Genomic DNA, 24,524 nt, shown 5'->3' with positions numbered 1-24,524 from the left:
TTTATCAGCACCTCAACCTAACCAAATCTTTGACAAGAGCATTACTTCGTTTATCACTGATGGACTGACCAATGATCTGAAAGTGCAATATTTAACAACTTTTCACCTAATAACATTTTTTGCAAGCTTAATACAGTTTTACCATGAATGAGATAACACTCATCTCATTATCCCATCCATGGTTTTACCTTTGTGCATTTAACCTTACCAGAGAACTGCGGCAAATTCATAAGCCCTCAATCAACAATTAACATGAGATACGAAGAAGAAACATGAAGAAATGTGGCTCTCATAATTTTTGCCATCTCAATTTACCTTATAGAGCTTACCTTTATTGAAGTAGAAGAATAATCAACCGTTTCTCACTAAATTCGTAATCGTCGACGCCGTAGTCCGGAATCGCTGCGCTGCGCTGCGAGTGGGGGATGGTGTGCAGTGCGCATGCGCAGTAGCCGCTACCCGGGCCCCATAGCTCATAGCTCACCGACGCCGGCGCCGCTCGGGCGCCTCGGCCAGCCGAAGCAATCTCCGAGGGAGATGGCCAGAGGCTGCCATATGTGGGCTGCCATAGGCCACCGAGATGGCCAACAGAGGCGAGCCCAGACACGGGCGGTTGTCGGCCGCCAGCTAAGCCATCTAGATGGCCTGGGCAATGGCGGTCTCAGGCACTCCACAGTCGGTGCCAGTTCAGCACTGTGTTAACGGGTATATTCCTGGGCTCGCCTCTGTTGGCCATCTCGATGGCCTATGGCAGCCCACATATGGCAGCCTCTGGCCATCTCCCTCGGAGATGGCTTAGCGGTGCTAATAAGCAGTCTTGTGCTAATCGGCGGCCGTCGATTCCTCGGCAGAGGCGTCTGCGCATGCGCACTTGCCAACATCCTATCGTTTTTCTCATTTACCGTAGTCGTCGCCCCGCAGGCTCCGCGCTCTGCAGTTGATTTCGAGTTTTCGACTCGTCGACGTTTGCGAATTTAGTGAGAAAATATTGCAGATACGCCTATTTCAATTAAGATGAGGTGTTTCAGGTAAGTCAGCATGGCGAAAATTATTACAGCCACACTTTTTGATGGTTTGTCTCATATTTGTTGATATTTCATCGATTGAGTGCATGCGCATTTGCCGCGCTTTGATGGCACTGGGGATACACAAGTATTAGCAATTGTACAACCCAGGTAAAGCCTACTCAAGTTGCTGTTAAGTGAAAAATTAATTAAATATGGCACGTACAGATGATTTTTCTTACATTCATTAACATACGTTCGGGCAAAATTCTGCCATACAATTGGAATTGCCGATTGCGCGATCGGGTGGTGGGGTCAGGGTCAGCACAACAAGCTATGTTTAGTGCGGGCTCTGATTCCTCAAATCCACCCATTCAACCATTCGGACTAAATTTATAAAAAAAAAAACAATTTATGATAACCAAAGAAGGATGTTTTAAAGTTTTAACCCGTCTCAGTCTCATCGTTTAAAGCTTAAAGGGAGATTATGACCTTTTTCCACAAAATCTGAGTTAGGACCATTTTCTGACAAAACACAACAAGTTATAATGTAAATTAAAACCATTTTGCTCAATTCGGTACCTTGCCGCAAATATCTCAACTTGAAGTCACGTTAGCGGGGAGCGCTGAAAATGACCGTTGAATAAGTACTTACATCACTTTTTGGTACTTGCATGTAATTTTGTAAAATGAGCGTATTCATTACATTTGATCTTCATCACATCTAGTTAGTTAATGGTCGTCTATAGTGCCTTCAAAAGATATTCATGGTTTGGGGGTGGTTTATGTCTAAATTTACGCAACTATTTTTCCTGTTCATCATCTGTCGCCATATGCTGCTATTTTAGTAGCAACGACTCAATTTTGAATCGGTCCCGCCGACTGCACAATAAAAGAAGATAGATACAACACTTTTGCGGCATCACTGAAAAACTTATGCAGTACTGTTATCAAAATTTTCATAACACCGTTCGACAAACCTGAAGTCTTTTTGAAATAAATATGCTTGTATTTTTCGCTTCAGGCTCTGAGGCCAAAATAATGAATTTCGTAGTCGCAATCGCAAGATTTGGCTGCGATTCTGGCGCATGCCGTTCATTTGTGGCGCAAAATAATACTTGGAAACAAAGAAGAGTAGGCACTATGTACCCCCGAATTAGAATCTAATTAATTCTAAACCGAATTGACTCTAATTCAAATTAGAATCCTTACAACCAAGCAACGACAAGGCGATAACATAAACAAAAATCCAAGCGTCGCTGTTTGAAACAAAAGCGCCATATACTGCGACTTTTTTTATAGAGAAGGACAACGCATTTCGGTGGGTGTTACAAGTACTGCAAGTACTGCTTCTTTTTTGCAAAAATAAAAACCTTTTTCACATACGAAAATGTGCTAGGAAATTTTCATATTTTATAGAAACTACAGTAGAAATAGTATAGATGTCGAGTAATTTTTATTTAAGAAAAAAGAAAGCTCATAATCTCCCTTTAAGTTAAAAGCGCATGTGAGGTCACGATACCTTAGATACTGACCAGCCATATAAGCAAAAGAAATCACCTCCCAATTTTTACTTCTGACTTTCTGTTACACCTGCTGCTCAATTTTTGCTGTATTGATTTGTGCTCTTTGAACGATTAGACGGGCTTGAAAAATCCTACTCAAAACCATTTCAACTTCTGAGTGTTGCTATGTGCCGATACCAATATTTAGGATTGCTTACATGAAATGTCATGAATATGCTACCTAGGTATTAAGTATTTCACTATGTTTTCCCAGCTCCTGTAATGATTTTTATTAAAGCCAGGCAAATGCATTGGCATAATTTCTGACAAATAGCTTGCCGACGAACACTGTTGCTGTCTACCAGGGGGTGTCAGGGCAGAAAGTGAAGACTAGGAGTGCAGTTATCATACATATATCTCATATGGAAACAAATATATTTGTGTCTTCATTAATATTGTATGCATTAAATACCTAAGAGTAATTATTTGTTTTAAAAAAATCAATTGGTTATGCTGCACCTAGGGCAACTCAGATGGTCAAATCTGTGAAGCTCTAATACAATGTATTATGCATTATTATGCCAGAGTATTTCTCATAGTATTTTTTTTCACTGTACTTTCCCTCAGTGTTTCCCAGATCATATTCATGTCATGTCAGGTCAAATATTGCTATCACTTAAGTAAGCTTTGAAAGCTTGACTTGTCATTTGTGGCATGAGGGGTTCATGACATAAAATGGGCTATGCACAACATTTTTTTAGCTTAAATTATTATCTTCATGAACCTTTGCCTGTTATTTGTGACTGACAACCATACATGACTTATATGTAACTATTCTATTGATAATGTCAAACCTAAGTGTTATTGACAAAATGCACCCAGCCATCCATGACATGACAAAGCTAATTCATCAGGTTTGGCAATCAGACATGTGCATGAATCATAGTTATTAGGATCTCATCTGAAATGAAATTGAAAATTAGGTTCTTATGGCTTCATTTTATCAATTGTTGAAAAAAATATTTTTATATCTTTACATAATCTCGTTTCATTGCACAACAAATTTCAGAGAGGGATTTATTATCCAAGTGGATATAATGGGGTTGGGAACTCGATTTTTTAAGAATGCATGAAAATGATCAAACTATTTTCACAGAATTTATGGTGCATACCATTGCCTCATAAAATCAATATGCTGAGAGAAATGGGGGAAGAAAGATAGGAAACTTGTTTTGAAAAGTTCTTGAAAAAAGATGCTCTTGATGCTGTTACGTCACATGTCACCTTCTGCGGTTGACAAATAATGGCGCATCTGGCGCACCACAGATTACATGTTATGTCAATGGGTAAAAGATGTTGTTTGTTTCACTCTGCCATTCGCGCTGTTTTTAACTTTAAATTATGCTAAAACATTTACGGATGAAATGTTCAGTGTCAAAAATTGATGTGTCTGCCGTGTACTATATTTCCACTTAACATTGAGCGCGTGATAAACATTTTATGTACCTCGAATTTTCAAATGATAAAGATGATGAATCGGAGGATGCTGAAAAGCAAAAGCTCATTCCGATATTTGGACTACTTTACGATTAAAATGTTTACATTCCTGTCATCTTATTGATCATTTATTTGTTCTTTTTTTATGAAAATAACTTAAGGCGTTGAGAACCGAGGTAATTTCTATCTACCGTGCCTTAACTTACCAGCAACAGCAATCTATCTACGCCCTACGGTGGCAAGGGAGACTGTGAAAGAAGCGTAAGATGGATTCTAAACAATTCTTTTGTGATATACTGAAGGGCAAAGTGCAGAGAAGAGCGTACAAGTCCTGTTTTGTGCCAGGCTGTTGCAGTAGCACTTATGAAACTCCGAAAACGATCTTCGTTCATGTCCCGAACAACATTACCCTGAGGAGATGATCGTCTGCAATAGCAGGAAGAGCTGATGCAAGTACTTTGAAATCCACTATCAAGTCGGTGCTATTGTTGTAATGATCACTGTGAGGTGAGATATTTTGTGCAAGGGCTGAGTGTAATGCCCAGGAGATGACCTCTATTCGCCCCCTGACCGGTCAGGGTTATCAAATTTGAGTGGATGGCGGTCCGTTTGGGGTTCAGATGTCAATTGTATTTTGTTACTGTCAAACAATACATGTTATGCTGGCAGCGAATGTGTGTAACGTCGGTTTTCGAAACAGAAGTTAGAACTGTAACGGCAGAGTGCTTGCTGGTCTCATCGTAAGTATTGTAAGTGTTGTAAGCAAAAGCATTGTCAATATTGTAAGTATTGTGAGCATTGATGTATAGTAGATATCACCTCACATGATCTCGGCTCAGATAACCCTCCCCGGTGTCCCTGTCAGTAAATGGCACCTGGATCATTACAGATAAGATAATTTATCATAATTCTTAAAGAATTGGGTGGTTTTGACTCGTTTACTCGAGGTGCAGGTCGCATTTCAATACTTTTCCATAGGCTTGCAATGTAAAGGTCACGACTCTGACCTAACCTCAGGTCACAGATCAAAAATTCTGAGATATACAAACGACACATACTGCAGGTACTGTTTTGAAGACTTGATAAGAGGAAATAACTTCGTGAAAAACTCAAGCTCTGACGTGTTTGCAAACTTTTCTGAGGTGGGGTCAACAAACCCGCTCTGGTTACCTGACCTGACCTGACCCGGCATTTTTTTTTTTTTTTGCTGAGATGTGCGCAATGAGCATTTAGGAAAAGTCACCAAATATGAGCTGAATGTCTCGCGGCGTTTGGCAATTGTACAAGAAAATCCTGAAAGGCCTCCCCGTCCGAAATAGGGTTAATGTGTATATGAAGAGTTGCAGATGCCAAACATACCCAGATCTAAGACTGCAGTTCCCAGCGCCGCTGCAACGTTTTTAAAACAAACATACATAGGACATACAAACATGTTTATTTGCATCTGTTTTGGATACTAGCAACTCATGGCGCCATCATCCGCGATAACTGTTAGGATTTGAGATATATTTTTTATTTAGGCCATTAGTTTGGCTGTAATGTTTATTAATATTAGTTGGGCGGAGTTTGGTAGTTTTTTATTTAACTTGTGGTATGTTGTGCTGATTGCGGGTTGTTCAAACCTTTCAAATGTAAGGACCTTATTGAACTCAACCCTACCCCTACACTACCCTACATACGACTGGACGCTTTCCAAGCCCACAAGCATCACGAGCACGACGCCGCGATGGAATGTAGCCGGGAAATCACCCTCGCCATCTGCTCTAGAGCTAATCGTGTGGGGCGCCGCTTAGCCTATGGGGGTGCACTTCTAGTGGATGGGGGACGGGGGTGCACCTGCACCCCTTTCATATGGAAAGTTACTTCCCTGATTACAGCTCCCCGTATTGCACCTAATCAGGGAACGGCCAGCAAACGAAGGAACTATTTCTGGATGACAGGCGAATAACCGCTCACGCAAGGAGCGGAGCTCCGCCCCGTCCAAAGTGGCCAACAAAGCAGAGACAGAGGCAGCATCACATCTTCCATCAAAGAACTGGTTTCTGGCTTGGAAGATGAGCTCCATCTTTGCATCCGAGTCGGTGCTGTCAGGAATCAGTTGGTCTAATGGAGTGAGAGTAGTGAGACGACTAGCTATTGTATCAGAGCTGCCTGGTCTTCGTAGCATTTGCACCGATTCTTCTCGATCGGACTCTGAATTCTGTCCCTCCTGCGTATTACTTGAGGCATTGCTATGTAGGTAAGTCTTTGGCAGAGTTTCATTATCCATGCTTTGCAAACAGTGCCATAACAACACAGTTAATTAATCACCAAGCTTCTTTGCAAGTTCCAATACAGTTGAATCGCACGCGATTTGAGTGCAAAAATCAAGAAAAGTGCCAACTTGTTCCCGTAAAATATTTTGAATATTGACCTAAAAAAATGAGTAATTTCCAGATAAAATAACAGCGAAATCAGTTTGCGCTTGCCAATAAAACTCACAGATATTGAAGCTTCATTATTAAAGGAACATTTTAGTATATGCCATTCTTGATAAAACTTCTTAGCCACGCAATACCAGCGCAAAATAAAGAGACACTGAAAACACGACCAATCACTCCGATTTACCATAGGAAAATACATAGAAAATGTATGTCTCAACTGCGCCAAATATACAGACAGTTATATACCTACATGTGACGTCATGATTAGCCCGACCAATCAGAAGCAAGTTGTTTTCAGCCACAAATAATTAATTTCTGAACTAACTAGGCATTTTTTTAACAAAGTGATTTTAAATTAAATCATTAAAAATTCTGAGCTTTTTTATTTTACCAAAACATACAGAGCATGCAGATAGGTCCCAACCCTATTCCAGGGCATGAAACTTTTGGAGTGAAATAACAGCCATAATTGTTCATAGCAATCATAGCCCCAGATTTCTGGCATTTGTCACATAGCTCGCTCACTTGTCACATTCCCATATATTTGTCCCATTTTCCACTCAATGATTTATCTAATAAATCTTTTGCATTTCTGATTTCAGTTAAATGATCCAGCAGGCGGCGGACGCTGTAGCTGTCGAGTGGTAGAATCACGAAGAAATGGCAGGCTACCTGCCAATCGGCGACGAATCAGCCGTCACTGCTGCACGGGATGGATGATAACGAGAGGCAGCGGTCCTGGTCGTTGAAGGGGAAGCGGCTATCGTTGTTCCACCGGTGACAGATGAACTTTGGGCGACCGAAAGGCGCAGGTAGTAGTCCCGTGTCACGTGGCATATAAGCACAGCTGTATGAGTCATTTAACCTCTTCTTCGGCGTAAGTGCCCGTGCCGAGCTGCTATATGCAGACGATCATTACGCGTGATCATTACACACACGTGTTACAGCCGTGTGTGACGGTGCACCGCTTAGATGTTTCTGTGGTTTCCTGACTGGTTGAATGCGCGACTTTGAGTGTAGATAACCCACCTGTCGGAATGCCGCGGTCCGTCAATGGGCCGTTTGAGTGTCTGCTGTTCGTGCTCTGCGGGCGAGAGGGCCGTTGCGTCGGAGCTGACGGAGTTTTTTTTTGCGTATTAGTGTACAGTGATATGCGATATTGGTCAAATATAAAGTCAAATCTGATTAGTTTTCACCCAGAAGTTTCGTTCGCCCCGATCTGCACACGTGTGTAGCTGCCGATAAATGGGTACTGTGAGTGAGTACTGACTACTGTGATGAGTTACAGAGCTTTAGGGGTCGCGGCATGATAGCTGTCCTGTTGCCTTGGTCAGTTTGCTGGACATTATGGCAGCCGTAACTGATTGCCTAATTCAGTTTGGCCTAGGAATTTTGCTTTTGCTCTCCCCTTCCCAGTGCACCTTCCACTGCGCCCCTGGCTGCCCGCCCCGAAAAGCCCCATGGTGCCCCTCTAGCGGTGGCGGCGACGGCCCTCGGCCGTCTTGACGCGCGGATGTCAGCGTGGACTGTTCGATGCTGGTGACCGCCGCGACAGGCCCCTCGTCCCCGGGGTCCCCCTCGACAATCATCTGCCGCTCGTCTTCGTCCACCTCGTTCTCCGACGGAATGCTGTGTCGTTCTCGTGCAGCAGCGGCGGCGCCATTCACCACCGCCCGCCGCAGTCCCAATGACCGAACCGTTAGTGGAGCGCAACCCGTGCTTATTAGCTCTAATCCGTTGATCTGCCGCTCCGGCTTCCGGCAAATTATTTGTTAATACCGTCTTTGCCATATATCGGCAACAATATTAGCCATACCTACGTACTTTGCGATTCGTAGTGCGCACTTTTGGCCGCAACCCGGCACGACGCTGTTTCCGAACCAGAAACAACACGATCATTAAGCATTAAGCCTAATAAAATCTCATACATCAGTCATGGATATCAACCGACGTTGGTAGTTGTGACTTGTGGTTCTCGTGTGGCTCTCGCAGTGGTGCGCACTACGCTTATTTGGAAATCTGTCCCCTCTAAAATCCCTTCTCGATAACTCGCCATAATTACATAATCGTACTCGCCGTATTACATGAAGTTTAAAAAGTCTTTCATGTTTTTGCATTATAAGCATCAATCGAAACGTATTTCGTTATGATTGGTGGTCAGACGATCACTCGCACTGCGTCTATGAATTTCTGCAGCTCTACCGCTGGAGCCGCAGGAGCGCCGCCGTGCCGGTTGGTATATAACTAGTAGAGAAAGTAGTTGTTAATATGGTATATAGTTTCATAGGCGAAAATTTACTTATGTTGAAATAAAAATATACCGGAATGAGCTTTTAAGGCTCTTTTGTATTGAATGCTTGTTTAAAAATTCATATTATATGGTCCAATAATTAATTTTCGGACACACCTAGTTCCGACTGAAAATGGCTATGTGGTAGATACTAGAAATGGCCAAGAGGTGCTAACAGTCCCAAACTGTCCCTTGTGAACAGGGCAGCAGGTATATACCCATTAACACAGTGCTGAACTGACACCAGCTGTAAAGTGCCTGAGACCGCCATTGCCCAGGCCATCTAGATGGCTTAGCTGACGGCCGACAACCGCTCGTGTGAACAGCTATAATGTGAGTTCTTTATTCCACGTCTGCGATTGCGCGCCCACTTGGCGCACAGCCAACCAGAACACATCCACGCCCTGCGCGGGCCGGCGGCCGACTGCCGCACAACCGGCGACCGGTTTCCACCTGGCGGTCGCTAACTGAACTACGCGTAGCCAGGCTCACGATACAACACCCTGCCCCCCTGGATTTGAGTTCGAACATCGAACTATCAAACTTAACTTACTCAACCTGCGAGCCACCACAAACTAGTCAAATCCAGTCCGGTCACTTACGGCGTCAACACTGCCGCCTATTTTAGTGCGATCACTGACATCGCTCACATCCGTGCGATACGAACATAACTACAAATTCACTGACTTTAGAGTCGCGCACGTCTGCCCTTACACTGCTTATCAGTCTGTACTTCCAAACGATAATAACTAATCAGTCATCACCCTTCTCGGCGGTACAAATTGACCCACACTTTCCCTGGCCAATCACATCTGTTATCCACCTTATCGGTGGCACCTATTGACACATAGAATCACATATTCTTCCGCTCGATCCTTCCGCCCGATCACATCTCCGTAAAATCACGTATTTTCCCGCCCGATCACATCTCAGTTATCCACCTCCTCGGTGGCTGAGAGTGACGCACGGACAACCGCCGCCGCACCTCTGCCGGCGGTCCTTTACAATCGCCGCCGCGCGCGCCATGTCCTGTCCCACCGGCGCCGCTCACCACTCCCGGCGAAGCGTTAGGCTTGCTACCGCGCGCGCCGCCGGTCCCACCAGCACCGCTCACCGCTGCCGGCGGTCCGTCAGTAGCGCCACCGCGCGCGCGACCTGTTCCTTCGGCATCGCTCACCGTCTCTCCACCGCTCGCACGAGGGCCACCAGCCCGATACAGATCCGCTGCGTCGCCGCTACACTCTGTGAATCCGCTCGCTGGGGGTGTCACCACTCAGCTGTCTCCACCGTCGCCTCCGCTGGCGCCGGCACCGGCCCCGCCGATCGCCCCCGGTACAGCCGACCTGATGCCTTCACTGGAGATCCTGCCGGCAGCGCCGGGCGGCGCCGGCACGGCCGTCCTCGCGCCGCCGCTGGCGCCAGCACCGGGCTCGCCGAGCGCCGCTGGCCGGTCCGTCCCGGCAGCGGCCGCCCGCTGGCCGGTCCGCACTGGCTCCGCGCTGATGAGTTGATCGACGTGCCGCGACCAGAGAGCATCGGCAACAGCTATCTCATACGACACCGGTCCGGTCCGTGCGGCCACCGTCCCCAGTCTCCACTTCTGCGGGCCGCTGTAACATCTAGCCCACACCGTGTCTCCGATGTTCAGCTCCCTGTGCCGGCCGCCTGCCGCCTCCCGTTGCCGTTGCTGCTGATCCCGAAACCTGTCCATCGGATCGGGCCGCAGCATATCCAGCCGCGTCCGCACGTTCCGGCCGAACATCATTTCGGCTGGCGATCGTCCCGTGCCCGAGTGCGGTGCCGCCCGGTAGGCCAGCAGAAACTTCTGCAGCCGCTGTGACAGAGAACCACCATCCCGCAGGGCCGCCTTCAGTCCGTTCTTGGCCGTTTGCACCGCCCGCTCCGCCGCTCCGTTGCTGCTCGGGTGATATGGTGCCACCCTGACGTGCCGCACTCCATTGTTGCTCAGGAATGCAGCGAACGGAGCAGAGGTGAACTGAGCACCATTATCCGACACGAGTTGGCGGGGGATGCCGAAACGCGCAAACATCGCCCGCAGCTCTCTCACAGTGCTCTCTGTGCCCGTCTCTCGCATCGGGATCACCTCCAGCCACTTGGTATAGCTGTCGCACACCACCAGAAAGTTCAAGCCCTGGAAGGGGCCCGCATAGTCTATGTGGATACGCTCCCACGGGCCTCCGGCCGGCTCCCACGGGTGCCGATCACTGTGTGGCGGCGCTCCTCGCTTGTCCATGCACTCTGCGCAATCGCGTGCCGCGCCCTCGAGCTCTGCATCCAGCCCCGGCCACCACACATATCGCCGAGCCAAGTTTTTCATTTTTGAGCTGCCGAGGTGCCCCTCATGCAGCTCACGCAGCACCCGCGCCCGGAGCTGCTGTGGGATGACAGCACGGCCGCCCCACACGAGACACTCGCCCTCCGTCGACAGCTCGTCCTGGCGCCGCTTGAAAGGCACCAGCTCCGGCTCGACCTCAGCCGGCCAACCGCACCGGACGAACGTTAGCACCCTGGCCAGCACTGGATCGCGCCGCGTGGCTGACGCAAGCGCCTCTGCCGTCAGCACCGGCGCCGCGCCTTCCATGTAGCACAGGAAGCTGACGTCGGCTCCTTCTCTGTCGATCTTCTCTCGCTCGACACCCGAGCACGGCATGGCCAGGCGCGACAGACTGTCGGCCATGTGCATGTGCTCGGACCGGCGCAGCTCCACTGCGTAGCTGTACGCCGCCAGCTGCAGCGCGTACCTCTGGAGGCGGGCGGCCGCCAGGCTCGGCAGGTCTCTGTCCGGGCTCAGGATCCGGGATAGAGCCCTATTATCCACCACGAGCGTGAAAGGCCGCCCGTACAGGAACCGATGGAAGCGGGTTATCCCGAATGACACCGCCGCCGCCTCGCGCTCGACTTGTGGGTACTTCCTTTCTGTGGGCGTCAGCGTCCGTGACGCATACATCACCGGCCTCTCCGCCCCGTCCGGTGTCACGTGAACCAGCGCCGCGCCGACACCCACACTGCTGGCATCTGTCACGAGCCTCAGCGGCAGGTCCGGGTCATACCGCATCAACACCGGCGGGCTAGTCAGCATCCGTTTCACCTTCTCCACCGCCTTGGCGCACTGCTCTGTCCATGCCCACGGCACGCCCTTCTTGGTCAGCTGATAGAGCGGCGCCAGCACTGTCGACAGATCGGGCAGCAGACGCCCGAAGTAGGTGATGGAGCCCAGGAGCGACCTCAGTTGGCTGACGTCCGTCGGCTCCGGTGCCTGCAGCACTGCTGCTACACCGCCGTCAGTCGGTGCGATGCCCTCAGCCGTCACCTTCCACCCCAGGAACTCGACTTCTGGCACCGCCAGCTGGCATTTCTGCGCCGCCAGCCGCAGGCCCTGCCGCTCCAGTCTTCCGAGGATCTCGTCCAGCCGCTGCAGCAGCTGTTGCTCGTCCGCTCCGAACACCAGTAGGTCATCCAGGTAACACCGGCATCCCTCCTGTCCTTCCAGGACCCGGTCCATGGCCTCCTGGAAGAGGGCGCCGGAACTGGCGACCCCGAACGGCAGTCTCTTCATGACGAATTCGCCCTTGTGAGTGCTGACGGTCGTCATTGCTCGAGACTCCTCATCGAGCGGCATCTGCTGGTACGCATGCTTTAGGTCCAGCTTGCAGAACAGCTTGCCACTCACCCCTGCGAACACATCTTCCGGCTTCGGCAGCGGGTGGTGCTTGACGATCAGCTGCGGGTTCACTGTGAGGTTGTAGCTCGCACAGAGCCTCACCCCGCCTCCCGGCTTCGGCACCGGAACCAGTGGCGTGCCCCAGCCTGTACTGGTTTCGGACGGGTCGACCTTTCTTGCTATCCCGTCTCTGACCCATCGGTCCAGCTCGGCCTCCACTTGCGGCAGCAGCGCGTATGGTACGGGTCGCGGTGGTAGCCGCCGCGGCACCGCGTCCGGCTTTAGGGTCAGGTGCGCGCGCTGCTCCATCGTGCCGAGGCCCCCTGCAAACACTGCTGCGTGCGCCGCCGTCACTGAGCTCAGCGTCCGCCCGCCGCTCACTTTGCTGGCCTCGCTGACCTGCAGCAGCGACCGCCAGTCCAGACGTATTTCACGCAGCCAGTCGCGCCCCAGCAGCGGGTGGTGTCGGAGCTGACCGCTGACAACCACGTTCAGCCGCTTCCGCTGGCCGCCATACTCCGTCTGCACGGTCGCCTCGCCGCGGACCGGCACCGGCTGACCCGTGAACGAGCGTAGCTGCATCTTGGACGGTCTCAGCTTCAGTCCCGGGATGCTGCCGTCCGCCACGATCGACACTGGTGACCCGGTGTCAACCAGCATCTCAGTCTCCCGGCCGTTGACAGACAGAGTTACCAGTGGCAGCCGGTCCTGGCTCGTCAGCTGCGCCACCGTCATCACGACATCCTCCTCCACGGACGCCACCTGTCCGATTCCTGGACAGTCCCGCTTCAGGTGTCCAGTTCTGCCACATTTGAAGCACCTCCTCTTCTCGAGCGGTCCGCCGCGTCTGCTGTCTCGCCGACCGCCGTCTGCCGGGCCGGGCGGGCGAGACACTCCGCGCTGCTGCACCGCTCCTGCCGCCGGAGGGCGCGCCCTCTCCGGCGCCGAGTCCGCCCTGGCCGTCGGACAGTCCCGCCGCCAGTGTCCCCGGCCTCCGCAGCCGAAGCACGAGCCCGGTCCCGGGCGCTCGGCCGGCCTGGCCGTCTCCGCCCGCCGCTGGCGTCTCACCACCTGGACTGCCTCCCCGTCCGTCGCAGCCGGCACCGGCGCCCCTGACAACCGAGTCGTCAGGTCCATGACGTCCCGGTGGGCGCGTGCCGTCCGCCGGACATCCTCCAGGTTGAGTTCGTCGCCCTTCAGTGCCGCTTCCCTCACCAGCTTCCGCTGCAGCTCGCCTCGGCTGCCCAGGACGCAGCGGTCTCGCAGCTCCCGGTTCACCTGCGCCGGCTCGTAGCCGCAGCGCAGGATTTGGGTCCGTAGCCTGGCCAGGAAGTCCTCCAGGCTTTCCTCCGGCTCCATTGTCATTCCTTGGAATTTCCCTCGTTCAGCCACGACGTTATTCCTTGGCACCAGGTACCGTACCAACTTCCTTTTTAGCCGGGTGAACTCGTCTTCCTCCGGTCCTTCTGCCTCCTCTTCCGGCAGGGAGTCGCTGACATCGGCTATGTCAGGCCCCACCAGGTGTAGCAGCACGGCGCACCGTCTGGTAGGCCCTTGGATGTCCATGGCGACCATGTAGCGCTCCAAAGCTCGCAGCCATTACTCGAAGTCCGTGCCTGCCCGGTACGGCCCCGCAGACACCAGCTGCATGCCCGTTGGATCCATCGCGCTGCCGTGCTCTCACCAGCGCGTCGTTCCTCCGGCCGGCCCGCCGCCGCTCCACCGGTCGGCCCGCCGCCGCTCCACCGGTCGGCCCGCCGCCGCTCCACCGGTCGGCCCGCCGCCGCTTCACCGTCGGCTCGCTCCGGGCGTCACCGCTCACACCGGCCGGTCACCGCACAAGCCGGCCGGTCACCGCACAAGCCGGCCGGTCACCGCACACGCCGGTCGGTCACCGCACACGCCGGTCGGCCACCGCTCACGCCGGTCGGCCACCGCTCACGCCGACCGTCACTGCTCACCGCGCCGCCCTGCGCCCGTCTTGGCGCTGTCGGCTGCGGTTTCCCGCGCTTTACTCGACGGGGGCGTCACGTGGTAGTGACGTCACACACACGTCACCGCGCGCGCATGCGCACTCGTCCCGAACCGCTCGGCCGCGCGCCAGCTTCCCGCCGAAATTATCCGCTTGGGGACCAGGCACCTCAAACCGCATTGAGGCCCTCTCCGCCGCACCAATCGGCCAATCACACGCGCTGCCACAGCTGCGCGTCACCCCCGGCCGACCAATCAGCGTGCAGCACGCCGACGCATGCGCCACGCACACCACACTGCCGAGGCATCATGGCCGCCACAAATGGCGATCACATGGAAATCCTGCCACGACCACGGCCGCCGCGCGACAGGCAGACTACCAGCAGCAGCGCGAAAATAAAAATACTAAGCAATACTAAGCACTAAGCATTCGTACTAAGCAACGTTTGCGCCCTCACCGTCCGTGGCCTGTCCGCCCTCGCTGACCACCGCGCACTGATCACTGGCCCGTTTCGCCATCACAGCTCCAAGGCTTCACCTTGATCTGATCCTCGTCGCCAATTTGATATAATGTGAGTTCTTTATTCCGCGCCTGCGATTGCGCGCCCACTTGGCGCACAGCCAACCAGAACGCACCCACGCCCTGCGCGGGCCGGCGGCCGACTGCCGCACAACCGGCGACCGGTTTCCACCTGGCGGTCGCTAACTGAACTACGCGTAGCCAGGCTCACGATACAACAATACCCTCGTCAGAAGCAATGCGTGCACGTGCGTTTGAAAATCCATTGTTGATCACACGGCCTGTCTCATAGCCACATGACAAATTTAATTTTGCGGCCGATACTGATAGGGCTCCCAAAGGTGCAGTTGGCGCCCCAGTAGTGGTGTGGCGCCCCAATCGTGTCTGGGCGCCCGAATGTTGATAGGGCTCTTCAGTCGTGGTAGGCGCCCAAGTGCTGGTAGGGCGCCCCATTGCCGGTAGTGTGTCCCAATCGAATTAGAGAGTCCCATAGCTCAGTTGGTAGAGCACCGGACTCCCGGTAGTGAGAGCCCGGGTTCGAGTCGCTCCGGTGCTCGATATTTGAGACTCCTGACGGGGATGGTCTGCGGTTGGTGGGAGCAGCCGCAGCCAGTTGAAGTCAGTTGAGTGGGACAGGTTGTGTCCGGCTTTGAAGGGCACGTTAAACTTAGGCATCTAAATTATTCCGTTACCCGGAATTGCGCGATCAGACGGTAGGGGTCGGGGTCTACGCAACAAGCTCTGCTTAGCGTGGGCTCCGGCTCTGTCAATCCGTCCATTCAAACATTCAAGCTAAATTTATAAAAAAGTAGGGCGCCACAGTTGCGGCAGGGCGCCCCCAGTAGTGAGAGGGCATCCCATTGGTGGTGGTGGCGCCTCAGTGAGCCCTTTTCCTCCTGTCAAGCTGAGTTCGCCCCAAGAATGTGTCGCCTCCGTGATTGTCGGCAGCCAATATCTGTGGGCAGACTTTTGGGCTGTTTTGCACTGGGGTGGCAAAGCAAGACGACTGGGGTGGAAAACCGCACCACTGGGGTGGGTTTTGCCACCCCAGTTAACATGTTAAAATAGGCCCTGTCGTAAGATGAACCACACATAGGGAACTGATAAGCCTCAAAACATTTCAAAACATCTTGAAAGTTAGCACGCAAGATGTGCGAAAAAGTGCCAAGTTTGAGGTCAACTTTGAGCGTGACCTTGACCTTGACCTTTGATTTTGAGCACAGTTTCGGAATCCTCAGATTCTCTTCTTTCGTTTGACACCCAATTTTGCCGGTTTGATACAGCCTGCCGTCCTCTAGAAGGCTTACTTTGAGATCACTACACATGTGCCGGTTTTTGCCTTTGACCTTGACCTCTGACCTTGAAAATTGACCTGAGGTCAAAAATTTTAGGTGCTTTAGAATCGTCTCGTAAGGACCTTTCGATTGGTATCGCTTTTGTTTCCGTAGCTCCCTTATTTACGGAGTTAGACAGGGGGGGGGGGGCGAAAAACGCCCCCCCCCGGGCTGCGGTGGTTGGGATTACCCCCCGGGCCCGGCCGGGTTAACAATCGGACATTGTACGTTTGTTAACTTTTTGCCCCACCAACTTTCCTGGGAAAGCTCCACCCATGCTGACAACTTTGACATTTGTTTAGTAGAACGAGAGCCGAACGTTCTTTCCGTGGCCGGTCAGGCGGGCCGAGAGCGCCGGGTCTTCGAGTCGATAAGGGTCATTTCACGCTTCTGTGTGGCTGACTTTGGTCCATCGTGACACTGAGCTGTGTGATTGCGCCTTATTTTCGGCTGTGGGAGACGCATATTAATGTTTGGAAATATTGCTTCGCTAAATATTGTTCTTTCGGCGTTCAGCTTTCACTGGAACTCAAAAATACATGTTTATGTTTTCAAGAATGTCCGGGACAGCCCGTTGAATAAAAGATTATTAAGTTTTTAGAAAAACGCAATTTTCAAAAAAGGCCATCGATCGATTTTGATAAAAAATACATTTTTGGATTCAGCTCACCGTAAGCTTTCGAATGGTATACATCGTTTCTTTTAAAGGAAATAGTTCACTTTTTAACATGGGTTTTGAACTGGAATAGCAGTTCCGTAGCCTGGGCTGAGACGAGCATAAATCAGGAGCTTTTACAGCCCAACGATCACCCTAGGCAAAGATATTCTATTTCTCGTCCCGAAAAAGGTGTCGATGTGTGCCTTGCATATATTCGCATCCAGTATGAAAAGAGCATGGGTACCGAAAATTCTTCAGAAACTAGAGAAATTATCTACGAGAACTCTAGAGAAATTCTCGTACTGACCAATAAGGACATTCAGCAGCAGCAGATCGCCCAAATGCCGGTGGCCGCGATAATTTCTCTAGTTTCTGAAGAATTTTCGGGACCCATGCTCTTTTCATACTGGATCGCCTGTGCCTTACAGAAACTGAAAAGTTCTTCCTATATCAAAATATAGAAAATAATCTTTTGTTATAAATAGGTTTTATTTTCTTTGCTGATCATTTTGAACATAAAAAATCATAAATCCATTGCAAAAAAAATAATTTCGTGAAAGTGAACTATTTCCTTTAAGCCTGAGATGACCTTCCGACGAACCGTGGCCGACAGCCAGCCGGCAGCTCTCTTGTGGCGGCCGTCGGCGCCGCTCAGTGACCCACGGGGCCGGCGCTGAGGTGCCGCGGCGCGCCGCCCCCCGAGCTACCCAGTGGCGGCCCGTGGACACGCGGCTGGTGACGCACCGCCCCGCCGCGCCCCACCTGGGCCGTGACCTGGCCGGCGGCGGCGGTGGCGGCGGCGGCGGCGGCGCGCCGGACGGTCACCAGTAGAGCTCCGACAGAGTCTCGGACCGACCGGACCGTGCAGCGAGCAGCGAGCCGGGCAGCCGCGCCGAGGGGCGGGCCGGGCGGCCGAGCCGGTCCGCACCTCTGCCCAGTCGGAGGGGCGGGCGGTACGTCCGGTCCGCACCTCTGCCCAGTCGGAGGGGCGGGCGGTACGTCCGGTCCGCACCTCTGCCCAGTCGGAGGGGCGGGCGGTACGTCCGGTCCGCACCTCTGACCAGTCGGAGGGGCGGGCGGTACGTCCGGTCCGCACCTCTGCCCAGTCGGAGGGGCGGGCGGTACGTCCGGTCCGCACCTCTGACCAGTCGGAGGGGCGGGCGGTACGTCCTGTCCGCACCTCTGACCAGTGGCCACTGCAGTGTCCGTGTATGCCCCAGAACACGCCACGGGTGTCTCCCGAGCCGTGTGTGTCTCCGAGTCGGTAGTGTGTCCAGCCGGTGTTGGACAAGTGCCGCTGGCCGGCCGTGGCGGCTGGAATGGAGGGCCGGGCACGGGCCGGCCGGCTCATCCGCCGGCGGTGGGAGGCCCGGTGTCAGCTGTGGGTCACACACCAGCACCGAACACTGCAGTTGTGAGGGGGACGGGTGCAGGCCATACAACACACACAGAACTGCAACAGGGAACTACTTACATGACACAAGTCAGAGTGGCCAAAACACATGTGCAATGTGCAGGAATCTCAGAAAAGGTATATTTGTGATCTGATCCCACGTAGTTATCCTGATATCGGATCCGATGGGATCCTAGATCCAGCCAAATGGCTCGAGACGGCAGCTGATTTACCCGAGGCGGCTCTCAGACCTGATCCCAAATGACGGCGGGTAAAACGGTGTGTCGTATACAGGTTATCGTCCGCCCGGCACCGGGGAAGGCGGTGAAATACGGCGAGTGGCGATCCAGCCAGTCAGTGTGTGGCCGCCGGTTAACGGTGAACTGCCACGCTGGGCCTGTATTATAGATATATACGACACCTGTTGATATACGACACCTGTTGATGATGTGCACGGAACAGAAGGACCAGGCCTCGACGGCCGACGGTGTGCTCTGGAGCCGGGACCGCAGCTCGGCAGGTCACAGCAGCGGCGGCACAGCGGCGCAGAAACACCCCCCCCCCCTCTGGTGGAGCCAAACTGTACTCAGGTCATCAGGACATTAGCACAGATGATGAGGTAAGCTCCGAAGGTAGCTGTTTTCCAGGACAAAGACTGGACATGTGTAAAATGTATTAGTCAAAGCGCATCCGATTATCAGTAGCCATGGCCAAGTGATAACTAAAATCTAAAAGCCGTTCCGGAGTCGGAGTCAAGGCAGCTTGATCGACACGGACTCCGACTCCGACTCCCAATCGGTCGGTAGCCCACTTACCCCCCTGTACGAAGCAGAGGACACAAAATATGGCGGCGCACACCCGGGCCGTGACGGCGTGCTTCCGTGAACCGAGTCGCACAGACGCGAGGACACTCGTTATGACCGGTGCCGTCAGAGCTCTACACTATTCAGTAGCATCCAGCTGACTATATCCGACCGTTGAATAGCCGGCTATATCATACCCAGGGTTACATCATCCACAATACCCGACCGGTAATTACCCACTACATTGCATCACTTCATCCAATCACACACATTACTGGCCCGGTAACTAGTTGTCCTATAGGCTACAGATGGCAATATACCCTGACAGATGGTACGGCTGAAGCGTCTCCTCTCGTGTACATGTAGTAGACATCTGACTAACCAATCTGACTGACTGACCAATCAGCTGACTGACCAATGGTCAGCTGACTGACCAATGGTCAGCTGACTGACCAGTGGTCAGCTGACGGACCAATGGTCAGCTGACGGACCAATGGTCAGCTGACGGACCGGTCGCCGCCCCGGGCCGGGTGACGGCCGCCGGCCGGGACCGGAGCGGGCGGGCGCGGCGCGGCCGGCCGCCGTCTGAACTGGCACCGCGTGTATACTGCCAGCTCGGACGGCAGCTAGCCAGTAGTCGAGTAGAGCTGTCCGTGTGTGAAGTGTCACAACACGCTCAGCACGGCGCTCAGCACCGCCGAGCCGAGGTGCAGCCAGACCCGGGGGGAGCGGTCACGTGACCGAGCCGTCCGACTCCACCGCACTGTAGGCCGGCAGCCTGAAAAAGCGCTAGAAATTCCCCCAAACTGACTGTCCGCAATATGAACAAAATAGGTATCATTTAATCCCAAATTGATCGAAGAATACGATTCCGATGCTAGTTTTGCCCTAAGGTCAAAATTGAGGTCGTCAGTTGTCACCAAACACAAGACAATTTAGACTCTCTATAGGCCACCACATTTACCGATTTTAATGAAGAACTTTAGTGGTAATTTATTAGTTGACCAATCGTCGTTTTGAACGAAATTTCCTGTCACACTAGTTCAGGGCACTGTTGTTCACTGTGCCAACATCATTCTGACATATTGCATCGCTTTTCTGCAAGATAAGCTAGCTGTTTGCAAGCAGCTGCAAGACGTAATTTAAAATCATATCCAATTTTTTAATTAGACTTTTATAAAAACGTTATTTCGAGCGGCTAAAAATGAACATTTCATACTAGCCTCTGATTACTCATCTTTCGTTCCATATAGGTGCTTTGCTGCTTTTCCCTGCTACTTTTCGAGATATGCGCCAGTAAACCACATGATGTAGGGGCAATTGTCACCTCGCCGCTCTACTGAAGGCCCGGCGCTCTTTAAAACGCTGGAAGTTGTGAAAAACAAACGCTTATAATCTAAATGAAATATATGTCCCTGAGCTCAGAATTGATCAACGCACACAATGCTGTCAACATTTCTGGGCCAAACTCAAAAATTCAGTCATTATTAACCCCTAAACACAAGTCAGTGATAATCAACAACAACTTGCTCTTTAGTTAGACTTTTTGAGAAATGTTATTTCGAGCCGTTAAAAATGGCCATGCCATACAAACCACCAATCATCTTTCTGTCATGCCCTACTCGCAATTTTTGCTAATGCCTGCTACTCTTCGAGGTCACGTGACCTCACCATTAAAAGTGAATGGGGAAATAAGGAAACTGTTGTTTTTGCGCATGGAATGATTTCAAACTATCTCAAGCACACGGAATCGTGATTTCGTGCACTCCTTGCAAGATCCGATGCTTTACTTTTGCATTTTTGACCTTCCGTGACGTCATTTATGACGTCACACCGGTCATAGGAGTTTCTCGTCAATAACTCATGATCAAATTGAGCCAGCGACTCGGGAAAGCCACCAATGGACTCGGGAAGACCTCCCGAATCGAATGATATGCGATACGACCTCCTTCGATTAAGTTCGTGGCCTGATGGGCTCTGAACTGACCTTGACTCGAGGTCAATAACTTAAGTTGACCTCACCCGAACAAAACGTATACCATTCGACGCGCCTGAGCCAGGCGAACACGATGGTGCCAAAATCGCTGCTCTGCGGCCATTTTTTTGCGAAATTATTTGCCAAAAACCAAACCCTACCTTGGGCTTTTTGACTTCACCTCAGAGGTTACCGGTTGACCTGGGACCTTAAAATCGGGTATCAATCGTTCCGCCTTGAAACGGCGCACACGCTTGTTTTTTCCGCGAGGCTCTAGCTCCATTAGGGGTGAAACGGCAAAAAGGGGTCGTACCAACCCTCCCCCCCTCGGCCGGCCGAGGGGGTGGGGGTCCGACAATAAGTCCGGCGAGGGTTAAGCAACCCCACTTCGTTTTTAGCATGTTTGCTTGTCACTGAGATCAACAACTCAATCACAAATAATTTCTAGCACTTTTCCGGACCCCCGGCCCAGTGTGCACCGGGGGGACGGTCACGTGACCGAGGCCGGCCGTGCCGCCGGGACCAGGCGCGGTGAACCGAGTCGGACGGTCAGAGACGTGTGTTCTACATACAGAATAGCGTAATGCCACAATCGGTAGTCTCTCCAGCACATCACTTTTTACTGTCCAATCACCCACAGTACCCACCCGGTAATTACCCACTACATCACTTTTCACTGTCCAATTACCCACAATACCCACCCGGTACTTACCCACTACATCACATCTCTGGTCCAATTACCAACAATACCCACCCGGTAATAACCCACTGCATCACATCCGTGTGATGCTACTACATCTACACTACTACTACTACAACTAGATCACTACACTAGAGCGGACACCGGGGCCGTGTGCCGGCTGCATGACCGGCGCCGCTCTCAGTGCCGGCTGGTGCAGCACACACGGCAGCAGTCAGCTGGCGGCCCCGGCCGACTGGCTCGGCCTCTCTGCAGTCAGCTCATCACTGCACGGTCGGTAGTGCAGCGCATCAATCCTCCCACTCCCACACTTTGACCCCACCGCCTTCCTGTCTCTTCAGCTGACGGTACAGCTCCTCTGTGGACAGAGCAGAGACACGTCTGAGGTGGACACCTCACACACAGACAGACACACAGACAGCGGTACAGCCATGTCCACACACCGCCGGCCAGTGACGTCACACACAGGACAGACGGCTGACGTGACGTCACCGTCGGCCGTGGTGGCCGTGACGCGTCACGTCACCGTCCGTGACGTGGCCTGCGGCGGTGGTCGAGTGTGTGTGTCTGAGAGGCCGGTGGCGCCGTGCAGCGTCTGTTGTGAGGGACTGACTGGTCAGAGGCGCGGCGCGCGGCGCCCTCTCACCTACCGGGGACATTGAGACAGATGATACGGGACCGGCCAAAACTGTCCCGGCCCAGGTCCGTCTCCTTCAGGGCGGTCAGCACGGCCCGGGTGGTGTCTGCCGTGCAGTGAAGGTACAGAACCCACAGCTTCCGACACGACTTCACCAGTCTGTAACAGAGCAGAGCAGCAGAGCCGTCACACACAAACACAGCGGCACCAGTCGGCCGGACGTACGAGTCAGTGTCAGTGTCAGTATTTCAGTGTCGGTGTGTTGGTGTCAGTGACAATGCGTCAGTGTCAGTGTGTCACTATCAGTGTATCAGTGTGTCAGTGTGTCAGTGTGTCAGTGTGTCAGCGTGTCAGTGTGTCAGTGTGTGTCAGTGTGTCAGTGTTAGTGTCAGTGTGTCAGTGTCAGTGTGTCAGTGTCAGTGTGTCAGTATCAGTGTGTCAGTATCAGTGTGTCAGTGTCAGTGTGTCAGTGTGTCAGTGTCAGTGTGTCAGTGTCAGTGCGTCAGTGTGTCAGTGTCAGTGTGTCAGTGTCTGACAGGACACCCCTCGCCAGTGTCTGCTGACTGACCTGGTGACCGCTGCTGCTGTGAAGGCCGTCTCTGCCGGCCGCTGGCGGTCCCCCAGTGTAAGGTACTCCAGCCCGGGGCAGCTGCTGAGACTGTCCAGCACGGCGTCAGGGACGCCGCCGGACAGGGTGAGCCACCGCAGCTCAGGGCACCTGGTGAGGGGCTCCAGGCTCCCGGTGTCAGGGACGCCGCCGGATAGGGTGAGACGCTTCAGCCGAGGGCACCTGGTGAGGGGCTCCAGGGTGCCGGCCGTGAGATCAGAACAGTCTGGAAAACACACAGACACACATACAGACAGGATCAGCAGCGGACTGCAATACATGTCGCATAGATAACATGAATCCGTATACCGTAACATGATAACCGTAAGCCATGGTATAACAGTGGTTCTATATGATATGCCATATAGGTAAACATGAATGAATGAATGAGCATGATAACATGAATGTTCATGCTATCTATGGATATACGAGGGGGTATCGAAAAGTTCTGATCATCACCATGAATTAGATGTGATAGAAATTTGATTTCTTTACATGATGTTCATTACTCCTTTACAAGTCACCACACATGACCGCAAACTTATTGCATCGTTTCTTGAGCTGCCTCAGGCGGTCATTGTAGGACCTTCGCACTGTCCCGTAAATCACTGCTCCACCTCATCAATGACGTCATTTCTGTCCTTAAATCACCGGCCATACTGTGAATTTTTAATCTCCCGTAACAATCAAGAGTCAGTTAATACCCGGTCAGGTGAATTTCTTAGATGCGGTAGGATTTAATGTCCACATCATGTTGTTTCTTCAATTGCAGCTCAGGACGAATGGGCGGGGGCGCTGTCGGTGCGGATAAAACATCTTTCTTGGCTTTTTTTGCGGCGATTCTGCTTGAGGCCATCTCGCAACTTCTTCAAAAGTGTGCAGTAGTGCTTGCTTGTCATTATCCGACCATCATCAAGACAGTCGGTAATGACTATCCTACGTCAGATCCAGAACACTGATAACTTTGACCTTCCATATCGGCTTCTGCATCTTCGCCTTTTAAGAAGGACAGATGTGCCGTGCTTAAACTTTTTGACCATCTTTTTGTCTCTGGATCATACACATAGACCTAGCATTCGTCACAAGTCATCAAATGATCGAAGATGTCTTCAATTTCCTAAAAAAGGCCTAGTTTTCATTTCGAAAGGCCAAGACGCATTTTTCTCTTGAACAAAGTAGACACACGAACTTCTAAGCGGGCTGACTCCTTTATCGTCTGTAGTTCTTCGCTGATAATATTTTCAGGCACTGCCAGCATTAAGACCTTTCTGTTGCACAACCATCTGAAAGGTCACACGACGATCTGTAAGGATGAGGTCCTCCACTTCCTTCACAGTCACCACCTTGTCAGTCATTGGTAGTCACTCACTTCTTGACTCCCCCGCAAGGGCCATGCAACCAAGCTGAAAATTATTTCTTCATTTTCGGTAAGTGCATGAGATGGGCTTTCCTCGCCATAAACTAATTTCACGTTCTTGATGTATTTTACCAGTATGATACCGTTTCAAATGCATTAGCTGGATGA

At 52.0% G+C, this 24,524-nt stretch overlaps 1 protein-coding gene and 2 long non-coding RNA genes across 3 annotated transcripts; 1 reads left to right on the top strand and 2 right to left on the bottom strand.

Moving 5' to 3' along the window:
* The first annotated feature begins 905 nt into the window (after positions 1-905).
* Positions 906-7,483, top strand: LOC122364884. Its single transcript, XR_006253646.1, has 2 exons — positions 906-1,028; positions 7,032-7,483. It is a non-coding gene; the product is annotated as an uncharacterized LOC122364884 (long non-coding RNA).
* A 1,789-nt stretch (positions 7,484-9,272) lies between these two features.
* LOC122364887 (uncharacterized protein K02A2.6-like) lies at positions 9,273-13,967 on the bottom strand. The gene is made up of 2 exons (XM_043335691.1): positions 10,145-13,967; positions 9,273-9,277 (listed from the first exon to the last, which is right to left on the bottom strand). Exons 1-2 carry the CDS (start codon positions 13,965-13,967, stop codon positions 9,273-9,275), a joined length of 3,828 nt encoding a protein of 1,275 aa, XP_043191626.1.
* A 7,570-nt stretch (positions 13,968-21,537) lies between these two features.
* On the bottom strand, positions 21,538-23,191 carry LOC122364891. Its single transcript, XR_006253648.1, has 3 exons — positions 22,961-23,191; positions 22,406-22,551; positions 21,538-22,113 (listed from the first exon to the last, which is right to left on the bottom strand). It is a non-coding gene; the product is annotated as an uncharacterized LOC122364891 (long non-coding RNA).
* Between the last annotated feature and the right edge of the window lie 1,333 nt (positions 23,192-24,524).

Source organism: Amphibalanus amphitrite, unplaced genomic scaffold (genome assembly GCF_019059575.1).
Source record: "Amphibalanus amphitrite isolate SeventyFive unplaced genomic scaffold, NRLGWU_Aamphi_draft 000705F_arrow, whole genome shotgun sequence".
NCBI classification, from domain to species: Eukaryota; Metazoa; Arthropoda; class Thecostraca; order Balanomorpha; family Balanidae; genus Amphibalanus; species Amphibalanus amphitrite.
The sequence above is the reverse complement of the archived record's forward strand: the minus strand, read 5'-3'. Positions and strand labels throughout refer to the sequence as shown.